Source organism: Rhinoderma darwinii, chromosome 5, assembly GCF_050947455.1.
Source record: "Rhinoderma darwinii isolate aRhiDar2 chromosome 5, aRhiDar2.hap1, whole genome shotgun sequence".
Taxonomy (NCBI): domain Eukaryota; kingdom Metazoa; phylum Chordata; class Amphibia; order Anura; family Rhinodermatidae; genus Rhinoderma; species Rhinoderma darwinii.
The window spans coordinates 292,369,887-292,383,685 of NC_134691.1; the positions used below are offsets into that span (position 1 = coordinate 292,369,887).

General features: G+C 41.7%; 2 protein-coding genes across 2 annotated transcripts in view; one reads left to right on the forward strand and one right to left on the reverse strand.

The window, feature by feature from the left end:
- Nucleotides 1-423: 423 nt before the first annotated feature.
- Nucleotides 424-9,413, reverse strand: MALSU1 (mitochondrial assembly of ribosomal large subunit 1). The gene is made up of 4 exons (XM_075827290.1): nucleotides 9,082-9,413; nucleotides 7,756-7,934; nucleotides 6,044-6,125; nucleotides 424-804 (listed from the first exon to the last, which is right to left on the reverse strand). Exons 1-4 carry the CDS (start codon nucleotides 9,356-9,358, stop codon nucleotides 647-649), a joined length of 696 nt encoding a protein of 231 aa, XP_075683405.1. The 5' UTR covers nucleotides 9,359-9,413; the 3' UTR covers nucleotides 424-646.
- FAM221A (family with sequence similarity 221 member A) overlaps nucleotides 8,859-13,799 on the forward strand; it is a 48,915-nt gene continuing 43,974 nt past the window's right edge. Inside the window, exon 1 of the mRNA XM_075827289.1 lies at nucleotides 8,859-8,919. The gene's annotated coding sequence lies outside the window, so the exon portion shown is untranslated. The remainder of the gene's footprint in view (nucleotides 8,920-13,799) is intronic.

Here is a 13,799-nt window from a genome sequence, read left to right on the forward strand (position 1 = left end):
GGGGCCACTTTATTATTAACATGGTTCTCCTCTCAGTTCGTACTTGAACGTGCGGTTACATTTGTAGCGGCTGTGCAAAGTGTTCCACCACCGTCCCATCCACTTGAATGGGACATTGGTGCAACAGTCGGGACCCCACTGATCTAATATTGATGGCCTATCCAAAGGATAGGCACCAATTTTAATAACTCAGATAACCCCTTTAAGGTCAATGGGAACTGTATACATGGTCTTCAGTAAGCTCCCCTAGTGGTGACTAAAGGCAACCAGTATTTTATCATTTATCTCTATGCTTGTGTGAAAGGAAGAAGGGATTTGAAGCTTTATAACAGAAAACAGAGCTCAGACCCCTATAAAAAGATAGATTCTGGAAATAATGTGCATATAATTTTGGTATGTAAAGAAAAAAATATGTACAAAAGGTAGAGGCACACTATTAAGTATTTTTAATTAGTTCCTATGTAAGAACTCTGAAATATGTTAATATAACGACTTAAACAGGGTATTCCTCAAAAAAAAAAAATACTAGTTCATTTCTAATGAAGTATTTTGCCATCGTGGCACATAACCCCAAGGTATTGAAATGATATACAAAGTGGTCAGTATAAAACAGAATCAAGGAAAATGGGGGGGGAGAAAAAAAAAATCACTCTTTATGTTCCTGCAGTCCAAATGTAAAATCCGAAGGTAAAACCTCGTCTGCTATTTGAGACAACTGGTCATCATATGACCGCAAAGTCCACAACTTCTCTAATTCAAGAATCTCTCTGGTTTCAGGCAGCATGAAATGAACCACAATATTCCCTATTTAAAAAAAAAAAAAGTCATTAATAAATAATTAGGATTACATCAATGAAGACAACACCGCAAAATTTACATTGTACACAATGGGAATCAATGAGTAATTACGCAAAATTTATCAACTTCATTTGTTAATTTGGTTTCCTGGCATGAACCTGACCCCATCGTACAGATGCAAAGCGGACACCAGAAATTGCTTTTATAGAGGAGGTGGCCGTGCATGGCTCGCTATTTTGAAGTCTATGGGAGTTACGGAAAGGACTGAGCAAGCAATGCATTAACAGACAAGGGTACCCTGGGGAGATCCTAGAAATTCTTCCGATGGGAATAACACGAAGGAACTGCATGTACAGCAATTTCCGAACATATGTCTATTAACCCAATTCTGCATGTGATACAATACATACAGACTGCTATAAAACATCCTGTGCCTTCATGCAAACTGCAGCTTCCTTGTTCTGTTAGGCTCCATCTCATAAAGGGAGAACTTCCGATAACAGAAGCATCGAACGGAACTGGTGAGAAATTAATTTCCCTTATATATAGGCATAGGTTGACATCTGGCTCGGCATAAAATAATGGTTTTTATAAGGGTATGTTCACACAGGGCAGATACTACCACACAGGGTATTCGCCCTGGGCCCGCAGGGCGAATTTCCCAAATTATGGAGCAGTTTTTTGGCTAGAATGTCCGCTGCGGAAAACAGCACATTTTTCATTGCATAGCCATGGCGACGTGTCCCTCTGCTGCCCGGCCTCCTGGGGGTGAGGTTTCATCCCATGTGACAGCTGCAGCCTGTGATTGGCTACAGCGGTCACATGGGATGAAACGTCATTCCAGGAGAACGGCCTAGACGAAGAAGCACAGAATTCTGGGCAAGTATAATTGGTTTTTTTTCTGCGTTGCGATTTTTTGCGGCAGAATTGCAGCTTTTCCGCCACAAAAATCTAAACACCTGCTATTTGTTACGGGTCTTACCTCCCCATTGAACTCAATGGGGAAAACCCGCAACAAGAAAGCAGCGATTACCAAGTACAATTGACATGCAGCGGATTAAAAAAAGCACACAAATTTTGAGCATTTTGTTTCCGCTTATCATATACGCAGCATGTGGATGAGATTTATTCAAACCTCATCCACTCTGATGCTACTGTATTACACTGCGAATTTTCCGCAACTAGATCTGTTGCGGAAAATCTGCAGTATTTAACCCCTTCCCGACATTTGACGTATCCATACGCCAAAGTCGGGTAGGGGAAGTATGGAACGGGCTCACGGAGTGCGATGCCGCTCGATTAACTCGTTAAATGCTGCGGTCAATAGCAACCGCAGCATTTAAATCGTGAGAGAGGGGCGACCCCCTCTAACAGCTCATCGCGCCACCTGCAACGCAATCGCGCGCGTGGGGGGGGGGGGGTTCGATGGTTGCTATGGCTGCCTGGGGGCCTAGTGAATGGCCCCCAGGTCAGCCGTCAGGGCTTAATAGTTGCCTGTCAGAATCAAGATATACTGCAATACATTAGTATTGCAGTAGATCGGGCCAGCGATCTAACGATCGCTGGTTGAAGTCCCCTAGGGGGGCTAATAAAAAAAGTAAAAATGAGTAATTTGTGTAAAAAAAAATAATTAGAAAATAAAAACAAAAAACCTTTTCCACCTAGAACGCTGTAAAAAAGAAATAAATAAACATAATTGGTATCGTCGCGTCCGTAAAAGTCTGAACTATTACAATATGTCATTATTTAACCCGCACGGTGAACGCCGTAAAAAAAAAAAAAATTGTAAATGCCAGAATCTCTATTTTTTGGTCACAATCTCCCACAAAAATGAAATAAAAAGTGATCAAACCGTCGCATGTACACCAAAATGGTATTGTTAAAAACTACATCTTATCCCGCAAAAAATAAGCCCTCATACCAATTAATCAACGGAAAAATAAAAAAGTTATGGCTCTCGGAATTTGGCGACGCAAAATAAAAAATTTTGTACACTTCGGATTTTACTTGTAAAAGTAGTAAAATATAGAAAAAACTATATATACTTGGTATCGCCGTAATCGTATTGATCCACAGAATAAAGTTCACATGATGTTTTAATTTCACAGTGAATTCTTTAAAAACGACACGCAAAAAACCCTGGAGGAATCGCTATTTTTTTCATTTTCTACCTCACAAATAAATTTTTTCCTGTTTCCTAGTACATTATATGGCAAAATAAATGGTGCTATGAAAAACTACAACTCGTCCCGCAAAAATCAAGCCCTCCTAGTACAATATCGACGGAATAATAAAGAAGTTATGGCTTTTTGAAGGTGGGGAGGAAAAAACGAAAATAAAAATCTGTAAAAAGGGCTGCGGCAGGAAGGGGTTAAAGGTTCTTTTCGATGAATTAGAATATCCTCAAAAAGTTTATTTATTTCAGTAATTCAATTTAAAAAGTGAAACTCATATTATATAGATTCATTACACACAGAGTGATCTATTTCCAGCATTTTTTCTTTTAATGTTGATGATTATGGCTAACAGTTAACAAAAACCCGAAACTTTGTCTCTAAGAAAATTTGAATATTGGGTAAAAGTTGAAGTTTGTCGTCTCATGGTGTCTCACTCTAATCAGCGAATCAACACAAAACCCCTGCAAATGTTTCCTAAGCCTTTACATGGTCCAACAGTCTGGTTCAGTAGCTACACCATCATGGGGAAGACTGCTGACTGGACAGTTCTCCAGAAGACAGTCATTGACACCCTCCACAAGGAGGGTAAGCCACAAAAGGACACTGTTAAAAGAAGCTGGCTGTTCACAGAGTCCTGTATCCAAGCATATTAATGGAGAGATGAGAGGAAGGAAAAAGTGTGGTAGAAAAAGGTGCACAAGCAACAGGGATAACCGCAGCCTTGAAAGGAGTGTCAAGGAAAGGCATTCAAGAATCTGGGGGAGATTCACAAGGAGTGGACTGCAGCTGGAGTCAGTGCTTCAAGAGCCACCACACACAGACGTATATAGAACATGGGCTACAACTGTTGCATTCCTTGAGACAACGTCCGAAGTGGCTTACCTGGGCTAGAAAAATGACTGGTTTGTTGCCCAGTGGTCCAAAGTTCTGTAAATTTTGCATTTCATTGGGAAATCAAGGTCCCAGAGTCTGGAGGAAGAGTGGAGAGGCATCAATCCAAGTTGCTTGCGGTCCAGTGTGAACGTTCCACAGTCAGTGATGGTTTGGGGAGCCAGGTCATCTCCTAGCATTGGTCCACTGTGTTATATCAAGTCCAGAGTCAGTGCAGCGTCTACCAGGAAATATTAGAGAATTTCATGCTTCCCTCTGCTGACAAGCTTTATGGAGATGCTGATTTCATTTTCCAGCAGGACTTGGCACCTGCCCACACTGCCAAAAGTACCAATACCTGGTTTAATAACCACAGTATCACTGCGCTTGATTGGCAACTCGTCCGACCTAAACCCTATAGAGAATCTATGGGGTATTGTCAAGAGGAAGATGAGACACCAGACCCAACAATGCAGACAAGCTGAAGGCCGCTATCAAAGCAACTTCGGCTTCCATAACATCTCAGCAGTGCCACAGGCTGATCGCCTCCATGCCACGCCACATTGATGCAGTAATTCATGCAAAAGGAGCCCCGACCAAGTATTGAGGGCATATACTGTACATACTTTTCAGTAGGCCGAAATTTCGGTTTTAAAAATCATTTTTTAAATTGAGCTTAAAGAGGCTCTGTCACCAGATTTTGCAACCCCTATCTGCTATTGCAGCAGATAGGCGCTGCAATGTAGATTACAGTAACGTTTTTATTTTTAAAAAACGAGCATTTTTGGCCAAGTTATGACCATTTTCGTATTTATGCAAATGAGGCTTGCAAAAGTACAACTGGGCGTGTTGAAAAGTAAAAGTACAACTGGGCGTGTATTATGTGCGTACATCGGGGCGTGTTTACTACTTTTACTAGCTGGGCTTTCTGATGAGAAGTATCATCCACTTCTCTTCAGAACGCCCAGCTTCTGGCAGTGCAGATCTGTGACGTCACTCACAGGTCCTGCATCGTGTCGGCACCAGAGGCTACAGTTGATTCTGCAGCAGCATCAGCGTTTGCAGGTAAGTAGCTACATCGACTTACCTGCAAACGCCGATGCTGCTGCAGAATCATCTGTAGCCTCTGGTGCCGACATGATGCAGGACCTGTGAGTGACGTCACAGATCTGCACTGCCAGAAGCTGGGCGTTCTGTAGAGAAGTGGATGATACTTCTCTTCAGAAAGCCCAGCTAGTAAAAGTAGTAAACACGCCCCGATGTACGCACATAATACACGCCCACTTGGACTTTTACTTTTCAACACGCCCAGTTGTACTTTTGCAAGCCTCATTTGCATAAATACGAAAATGGTCATAACTTGGCCAAAAATGCTCGTTTTTTAAAAATAAAAACGTTACTGTAATCTACATTGCAGCGCCGATCTGCTGCATTAGCAGATAGGGGTTGCAAAATCTGGTGACAGAGCCTCTTTAAAGATTATTCTAATTTTCTGAGACACTAAATTTTGGGTTTTCATTAACTGTTAGCTATAATCATCAACATGAAAATAAAACAATGCTGGAAATAGATCACTCTGTGTGTAATGAATCCACATAATATAGGAGTTTCACTTTTTGAATTGAATTACTGAAACAAACTAACTTTTGATATTCTAATTCATTGAGAAGGACCTGTATGCTACGTGTAAACTTACCCTAAGGCCTTATTCACACGAGAATATTTCACGTCCGTGTTACGCGCGTTAAAACAACGGACGTCACACGGATCTTTGCAATTCAATGGGGCTATTCAGATATTGTGTTTTTCACGCATGTCTTATACTTGTGCGTTTTTTGAGAATCACGCACCCATTGAAATCAATGGGTGCGTGAAAATACGGACAGCACACGGACGCACATCCGTGTTCCATGTGTTTTTGATGCAACAGTTGCTAAAGAAATGATTAGGAAAAAAAAAAAAACACCTCCTTCAGTTTATTTTGCTGACGTAAAAAACATGTGACATACGGATGACATACGTGCGTAAAAGATCCAGACACGCACCGTACACTGAAGCCACACGGAGCTGCAACGCAGGAAAAGAGTTGCGGTTTTTTTATGCGCGCAAAACGTACACCTTCGTGTGAATAAGGCCTAAGAGTGCCATATAATCACCAAAAACATACAAACAAGTCTTTGGAACCTTTGAATACTTACCAAAATCTATACACATCCAGTCACCCGTGTCCTTTCCCTCTAGGCAAACATGTGGCTCACCTTCTCCCTTTAGAAGCTTATACTGAAAAACAATATTAATGACATTGATCATTCTCGCTCAGTTCTCAGGGAAAACTCAACACCTACATGCAGTGGGCTAAACCAATATTAAAGTAAATGTAATATTTCACTGTATGACATTAAAGCACCGTGTTTGGCAGAAATAAAATGGTATTCCGGACTTCTGCGCTGTGTGTGTGATCCTTTTGTTACTTACAATCCAAAAAGAATCTCACGGTATAACAATTACTCAATCTAACCATGAAAGTTCAACATATTTATAATGAACTTTATTTTCAATAAACTCTCCGATCCGGCGCCTCTGATCACGTGACTAGATCTCCCCTCTGACGTACTAGATCACAAGCCGTACAATCAGCACAGGCTCTAGGCATGCTCGTTTCCTCCCCCAAAGTTTGTGTCGCCAACACTGGGCAGGCTCAATCACAGTTTGTCATTAGCGAATGTGCGTAGCGTATGTTCCACGCATTCTCTTGGAGAAACAGTGTTTTAAGTCTGCCCATGTACGTGATGTCAGTGCTGATGCCACGAACCTTGGGGGAAACATCACGTGAAAGTAAGTGTACTGGGTGGGTACTAACCATGCTGGGAGAGTGAACGCATGGCAGTCTGGGAACTGTAGTTCAGGGCTCAATTCTGCAGCTGACAAGCCCAAATACCAGATGTTCCCCATGTAAACAAGCAGCACGCGCCAGGAGCATCAGGGTACCGAAGAAATTGTTTAAAACAACTCAAAAGTGAGTAAATTAATCTTTATTCTCAAAGTTAGCGTTGTAGGTATTTACCAGCTCCCGGAAAAAAATACTTTAAAAAAGGACATTAAACCTAAAAGCAGCCACAAACATAAAAGTGATCACTTAAGATTATTGTTGGCAACCAGTCCTTTCTCGCTGCCCTCTAGTCATTTAGCCCCCATAGCCATCTCTTCCTGCAGTGGTGGACACAGACTGCTCCTGCCGGGCAGGCACCACGCACTGCCTGCCACATAAGCTTGTTTTGCATTGATCTCTTTTAGAAGATCAATGCAGGAACAGGAAGCTACATGCGGCAGCCTGGAATCGGCTCAGACGTAAAGCCTCCTGCCAGCAAAGGACACATCACAAGAAGGTGCTAGAGGGAAGTATATAGGGTGAGAGAGAGGGAAGTCCTGCTGTGACTACTAGGAAGAGGAGGCCCTGGTATGACTACTGGAGAAACAGGAGTGGTGTGCTATGATTACGTGGATAAAAAAAGGGGTCTTGCTGTAATTCCTGCAATGGTGAGGGGACGACTACTGGAAGAGAGAGGGGGGACACCACTGCTGTTACTTATTGGGGAGAGGGGGGGGGATAAAACTGCTGTGGCTACTGAGGGGACATTACTGACAGGAAGTCCAGAAAACCTCTGATCACTACTTTATCTCACATCATATGTTAAGTTCTTAGGAATGTAGGAAATATTTACATATGTATTTATGAATGATGACATTAGTTACAATGTTTCCTATAACCACTTCCATAAAGATTCTTGTAAAAGTCTATTTTATATTGAGATTCCTGTAAAAGAAATTGAGAGCCGGTTTCTAATAACACAAGAGGCTTCCCATGAGTCAAAGCAATGGAAAATACTGTAAACGTAGATATAGAATTTACCACTTTCAATGTGTATTGTGCCATAGCTTGGAGATGTCGTGTCGATGTTCCTCCAACGACTACAAAATATTCCACATATTTAAACTCTGGGGGGACTCTGATCACACACAAATCTCTGCCGTTTTCCTGCCGTAGCAAATTTACAAGTACATTGATGTTAAATTCTGGAAGAGCCTCATCTGCAAAAAAAAAAAACACATCAGACACACATCACGTTATCAATTCATTTATATTAAAATCCACAATACGCAGCACAGCGATTAGGACACGGATTAAAGCGGTCCATACACATACGGCCATGTTCACTAAAGCTACGGCTGTCTGTCCCGTTTGTTTGTTCACACATACGGTGGGAATTGTTCCCAGTATATATGTTGAACGTATCCATAGCCTGTAATGGAACGAGTTTATGCCAAAATAGTGTCCTATCGGCATATGTGGGGAATGAGTCGGTAAACTTTTTTTCAACTGTATTGGAAAGTGTAAGGGACTCCATTTTTTTTACAATGAGGAGTCAATGGCAAATGTATGCAACTGTACGCCATTAACACTACCCACGTTCATATCCCCTATTAGACAATATTAGCCAAGTGGCTACTCGGCTTATATTGTCTAATAGGGGTTATGAACATGGGTAGTGTTAATGGGGCATCCCCTTTAATGAACGACCTTAAATACATATATGTACACATTCCATCTTATAAGGCTGCCTTCACACTGAGTTCAGGATATTTTGTTCTTCTGTATGTCTTTTATCATCGATAGTGGGGATGGATCATAAATAGGAAACATTTTCTTCTCATATCTTATTGACTCATAGGTCTTAGGTGGGGGGGGGGGGGGTGTTGCCAGCTGATTAGTGTAGCATATATTGCCGTTCTATGCCCATTAGGAGAAACAGACTCGTAAAAAAAAAAAAAACAGAACCGTGACGCCAGTGTGCACAGGGCCTTAGGCGAGGCTCACACTGTGCGTTTTTTTGTTTTGGTTGTTTAACTCCCACTGCAAAACATTGAACTGCCAAAACCAAAAACTGTGTGCTAAAAATGTGTGAACTCATCTCAGCATTACAGAAGACCTAGAGATTAGACGGTTTGTCACATGCAAAGGCTCCCAAGTCCCAACACATAACTGCAAATGTTACACAGCACAGACATCACCCTGGTAAGATCTACAGTATATAGAATGGAGATTACATTTGTACAGCAGGGCGCCTGCATATGACGTCATTCCATCACTGTACAATGCTCATTAGGGTGCACGTGTATAACGTCGGCAGCAGAGTACAGTCTATAGATGATCATGTATTATATAATAGGGTTATACCAGGCCTCCTGTCTGAACCGTCCTCCCAGCGGCCGGGACCCGTGTGTGTGTTCTTTACATCAGGCATATGAGCGCTGTAGGAGCTATTGCTCTTTAGTAAACATGTCCTCTCTCCGGGCAGCTGTGGTGCGCCCAGATATGTCATCCAGTAGGACCGGGCAAACACACCAGCATGGTGCCGGTATGAACAGAGACCAGGTATCTTGGCTTCGGCTCCTAACCACTTGCCCGGTACAGCGTGCCGAACACACAATCGGCTCACTCTTCGGGCCCACATCTCATGTGCAGCATAACCTTCCGGTGTCCTGACCTCTTGGAACGCACGAAGAACCTCAGCGGCTATTGGTTACTAAGACGCCCGAGTAGCTAGGCATGTGATAAGATCACGTGACGTCATGGGAAAAGCGAGATAGCGTCATGAATGATGGAGAGTCAATTTACCGGCGCGGTTTTTCATCACTTGCATACACACATCTTCACACACCTTCATTAGGAAGTGACTTATAATAATTTCCTGTGAAAAAGTTTTTGTTTTTTTTCTTGTTGATACTGCTTTTTTGTCATGCTATTCATCTTGATCAGCAGTTTTGAGACTTCAAAACTGCTGACAGATTCCCTTTAAAGGCTAGGTAGACGTTTGAAGACAATTTTTTATTATTTTTAATCATTGTTTAATTTTATTTTGAACAACTTTTGAATTGTTTTTTATTTTATGTAACTTTTTGAAATACAGCTTCTATGTATCCTGCATACATAGGAGCTGTATCTTGCGGTCAAAGCCGAATCCGTCAGATCAGTAAGACTGACAGCTTCGGTGAGCACTGGTCAAACACGAAGGATCCAGCTATTATTGATCACATCTAAGTTCATGAACGTTCTCGATCATGAGCGTTCAACGAAGCCGTCAGTCCCGTAGACCTGACAGATTCAACTTTGACCGCAAGATACAGCTTCTATGTATACATGATACATAGAAGCTGTATCTCAAAAAGTATATCTGTTTTTTTATTTATAAAAACCAATTGAACCAAAATTAAATAAAATGTTGATTTGAATAAAAAAAAATTGCCTTCATAAGTTACATTTGCACTGCTGCAGATACGATACAAGGAACAGTATGGACTGATGACAGATCAGAGTGACAGGTGGGGTCTCTGGGTAGGAATAATAATAATGTCGCTGTCCATCTCAAGTTGTAGACTCCGTTGCTTTTCAATATATTTGCTGTACCGATCCTGTGCCACCAGTATACTCGATCCCCTGCTGCTTTCTTTTTACGATCCTATATGATAACGTGTTGTCCTTAGTGACGGCATGTGATCAAGATAGCCAATTAGGATGGCGTCACTATGGATGACATGTCAAATATGCCAAAAACATATCGTGCTGTTTGTGTGAAAGCCAATAAGAAAGAATAACTGAACACATCAGTGGCCATCCATTATTGGTGAGGGGGATAATAGGAGTGTCAGGTAATTCATTTTATCTGACCCTTATGCTATATTCACATGTTGCGTATTTTGCTGTGGAAAATACGCACCAAAACTGCAAGACATTTGCAGGTAAAAAACGCACCTAATCGCGTATTTGTCTATGCGTTTTTTGTTGCGGTTTTGATGCATAAATCGGTGCTTTTTCATGCTGGGGGCTTGATGGGTTTTTCCTCAGAACTAGGCAGATACAATCCGCAAGCGATACGCAAGATAAATTGACATGCTGCGGATTTTCAAATATGCACCACAGGTCAATTTACTTGTCGAAAAAAAACGCAGCGTGTACATGAGATTTCCTGAAATTTACTGCATTATGTTTTCATGAGAGCGCAGGAACTCCCCTCAGAATTTTTCCAAGGAGGTAAGATGGCTAGTCCAAATCACCGTTGACCAAGTGGGAATTGAATAAATCATGGAAACATGACCAGTAATTCTATACGAAAGCTTTAACCGCTTCCCGACATTTGACGTATCCATACGTCATAGCCGGGTAGGGGAAGTATAGAACGGGCTCACAGAGTGAACCCGCTCCATACGATGCGACTGTCGGCTGTATGCTACAGCTGACAATTCAAAGTAACAAGCGGGATCGTTATGCCGCGGTCAATAGCATTTAAGTTGTTAGAAAGAGGGGGGCGACCCCCCTCTAGTAGCTCATCGCGCCCCCCGCAATGCAATCGCGGGGTGGCCATGGTTACTATGGCAGCCTGGGGGCCTAATGAAGGCCCCCAGGTCTGCCATCTTTGTGCCTCTGGCAGGGCTTAATTGAAGCCTGTCAGAAAGACGATACACTGCAATACATTAGTTGAAGTCACCCCCTAGGGGGACTAATAAAAAAAAGTAAAAATTTGTAAAATAAAGGTGATTTTATTATGTAAAAAAAAAAAAAATATTAAAAGTTTTAAAAAAAAACCCTTTTCCCGTTTTCCCCCTAGAGCATTGTAAAAATATAAATAAATAAACATAATTGGTATCGCCGCATCTGTAAAAGTCTGAACTATTAGAATATATCATTATTTAACCTGCACGGTGAACGCCGTAAAAAAAAATAAAACATATTTAGACACCAGAATCGCTATTTTTTGGTCACCACATCGCCTACAAAAAATGTAATAAAAAGTGATCAAAACGGTATCATTAAAATGGTATCATTAAAAACTACATCTTATCCCGCAAAAAATAAGCCCTCATACTGCTTAATCGCCAGAAATATAAAAAAGTTATGGCTCTCGGAATTTGGCGACAAAATAAATGTAATTTTTTACACTTCGTTTTTTCCTTGTAAAAGTAGTAAAATATAGAAAAAACTATATATATTTGCTATCGCCGTAATCGTATTGACCCGCAGAATAAAGTTAACATGTTGTTTTACTGGCATAGTGAATTCTGTAAAAACGAAGAGCAAAAAACAATGGCGGAATCGCTGTTTTTTTTAATTTTCTACCCCACAAATATTTGTTTTCTCATTTCCTAGTACATTATATGGCACAATAAATGGCGCTACGAAAAACTACAACTCGCCCTGCAAAAATCAAGCCCGCATAGGACTATATCGACAGAAAAATTAAAAAGTTATGACTTTTGGAAGGGGGGGAGGATGAAAATCTGAAAGTTGGTTACGACGGGAAGGGGTTAATAAGAATCAAAAGGTCAAAACAGCGATCTAGATGAAGTCTAACACGTCTATCTCATCTAGGAACGGTTGATAGAGAAGTAACTGAACTTGGAAGTGAAGACAGGTAAGGCTTCGTTCACCTCTGCGTCAGAGCACCGTTCAGGCGTTCCATCTGAGCGTTCCGTCAGGGGAACCTATAAACGGAACCCTGACAGACAAACGGAAACCATAGGTTTCCGTTTGCATCACCATTGATCTTAATGGTGACAGATCCGATGCAAATGGTTTCCGTTTGTCTCCGTTGTGCAAGAGATCCGTCGTTTTAACAGAAGCAATACCATAGTCGACTACGTTTCAGTCATTGAAGACAATATCATCTTCTGTAGAGACAACGCATAAGCAACTTAATTGGAGTGACCCAGAACGTACTCTGAGGACTTGACCACTGTCTAGTGCCTAATTCCACAGCTCCAGAGCCTCTAAGCACAAGGTGTTGGATCTTGTGCCCCCTATCTTGTTCAGATATGCTACTGCAGTTCTGCTGTCCATTTGGATCAGTACTGTGTGATAAGTTGGCGACGGGGTGTATTACCTCTGGAGTCCTAGCTTTGCAGCTCTGAGTTCCAGAAGATTGATGTGTAGTTTCAACTCCAAGGAATTCCATCTCCCTCAAACTGCTGCCTTGTGAGAAAAGGCACCCCATCCCGTCAGTGAAGAATCAGACGTTACTGTTAAGTCCGCCACTGTGTCAGATAGGACAAGGATGAGGGGAAGCGATGTCTAATACTTTTGTCATGTCTAGTCTGACCTGTGGAGTGACATGAACTATCGAATTCCATTTCGTGCCGTCTCAGTAGGTAGATCAGCCAAAACTGCATCTGACGACATATCGTTTGAACAGTGTGGAATCCCGGATGTCTCGCCACTAGGCTGCTATTCGGCAGTATATGCTGTGCCTCACTACGCGCACACTATCCCTCCATGTCTTACACACTGCACTCACTCCCTATGTATCACTCATAGTTCTGACCCCTGTGCACTACTGCCCCCTATATTCCAGATAGATTATTATCACTTGTGTATTACACACCGTATTTATTTTCTGCACTACACATTTATATCCATGCCCCACACACCACTCCCCTCAAGGCTAGTGGGAGTGGCTATTATTATTTAGCACACCTGAGCACTTCCCTTCAGCAGTTTTGACTTGTCTGCGTCTTGCTGGGCTTATACCTGCCCAATTTGTGAGTATGGCCTTTTTTTTAAATCTTATTCTATGTCCCACTTTTTGCTACTGTGGTGTAGCAATGAGAATTGCAAGTACTCTTAATGTCACCTCTCCTTTGGACAATGTCTCTGAAAATTGGGCTACCACGTTTGATTATTTTTCTTCTGGAACTCCTGTTGTAAAGGAGATCGTGCTTAAAGAGGCTCTGTCACCAGATTTTGCAACCCCTATCTGCTATTGCAGCAGATAGGCGCTGCAATGTAGATTACAGTAACGTTTTTATTTTTAAAAAACGAGCATTTTTGGCCAAGTTATGACCATTTTCGTATTTATGCAAATGAGGCTTGCAAAAGTACAACTGGGCGTGTTGAAAAGTAAA

Excerpts from the sequence above, each read along its gene's own strand:
- MALSU1 (XM_075827290.1), bottom strand. The coding sequence starts at position 9,358 with ATGTGGGCCCGAAGAGTGAGCCGATTGTGTGTTCGGCACGCTGTACCG. Across the intron at positions 6,126-7,755 it reads CACAATACACATTGAAAGTG|TATAAGCTTCTAAAGGGAGA; the intron begins GTAAATTCTATA and ends ATTGTTTTTCAG. Across the intron at positions 805-6,043 it reads CTGGATGTGTATAGATTTTG|GGAATATTGTGGTTCATTTC; the intron begins GTAAGTATTCAA and ends TTTTTTAAATAG.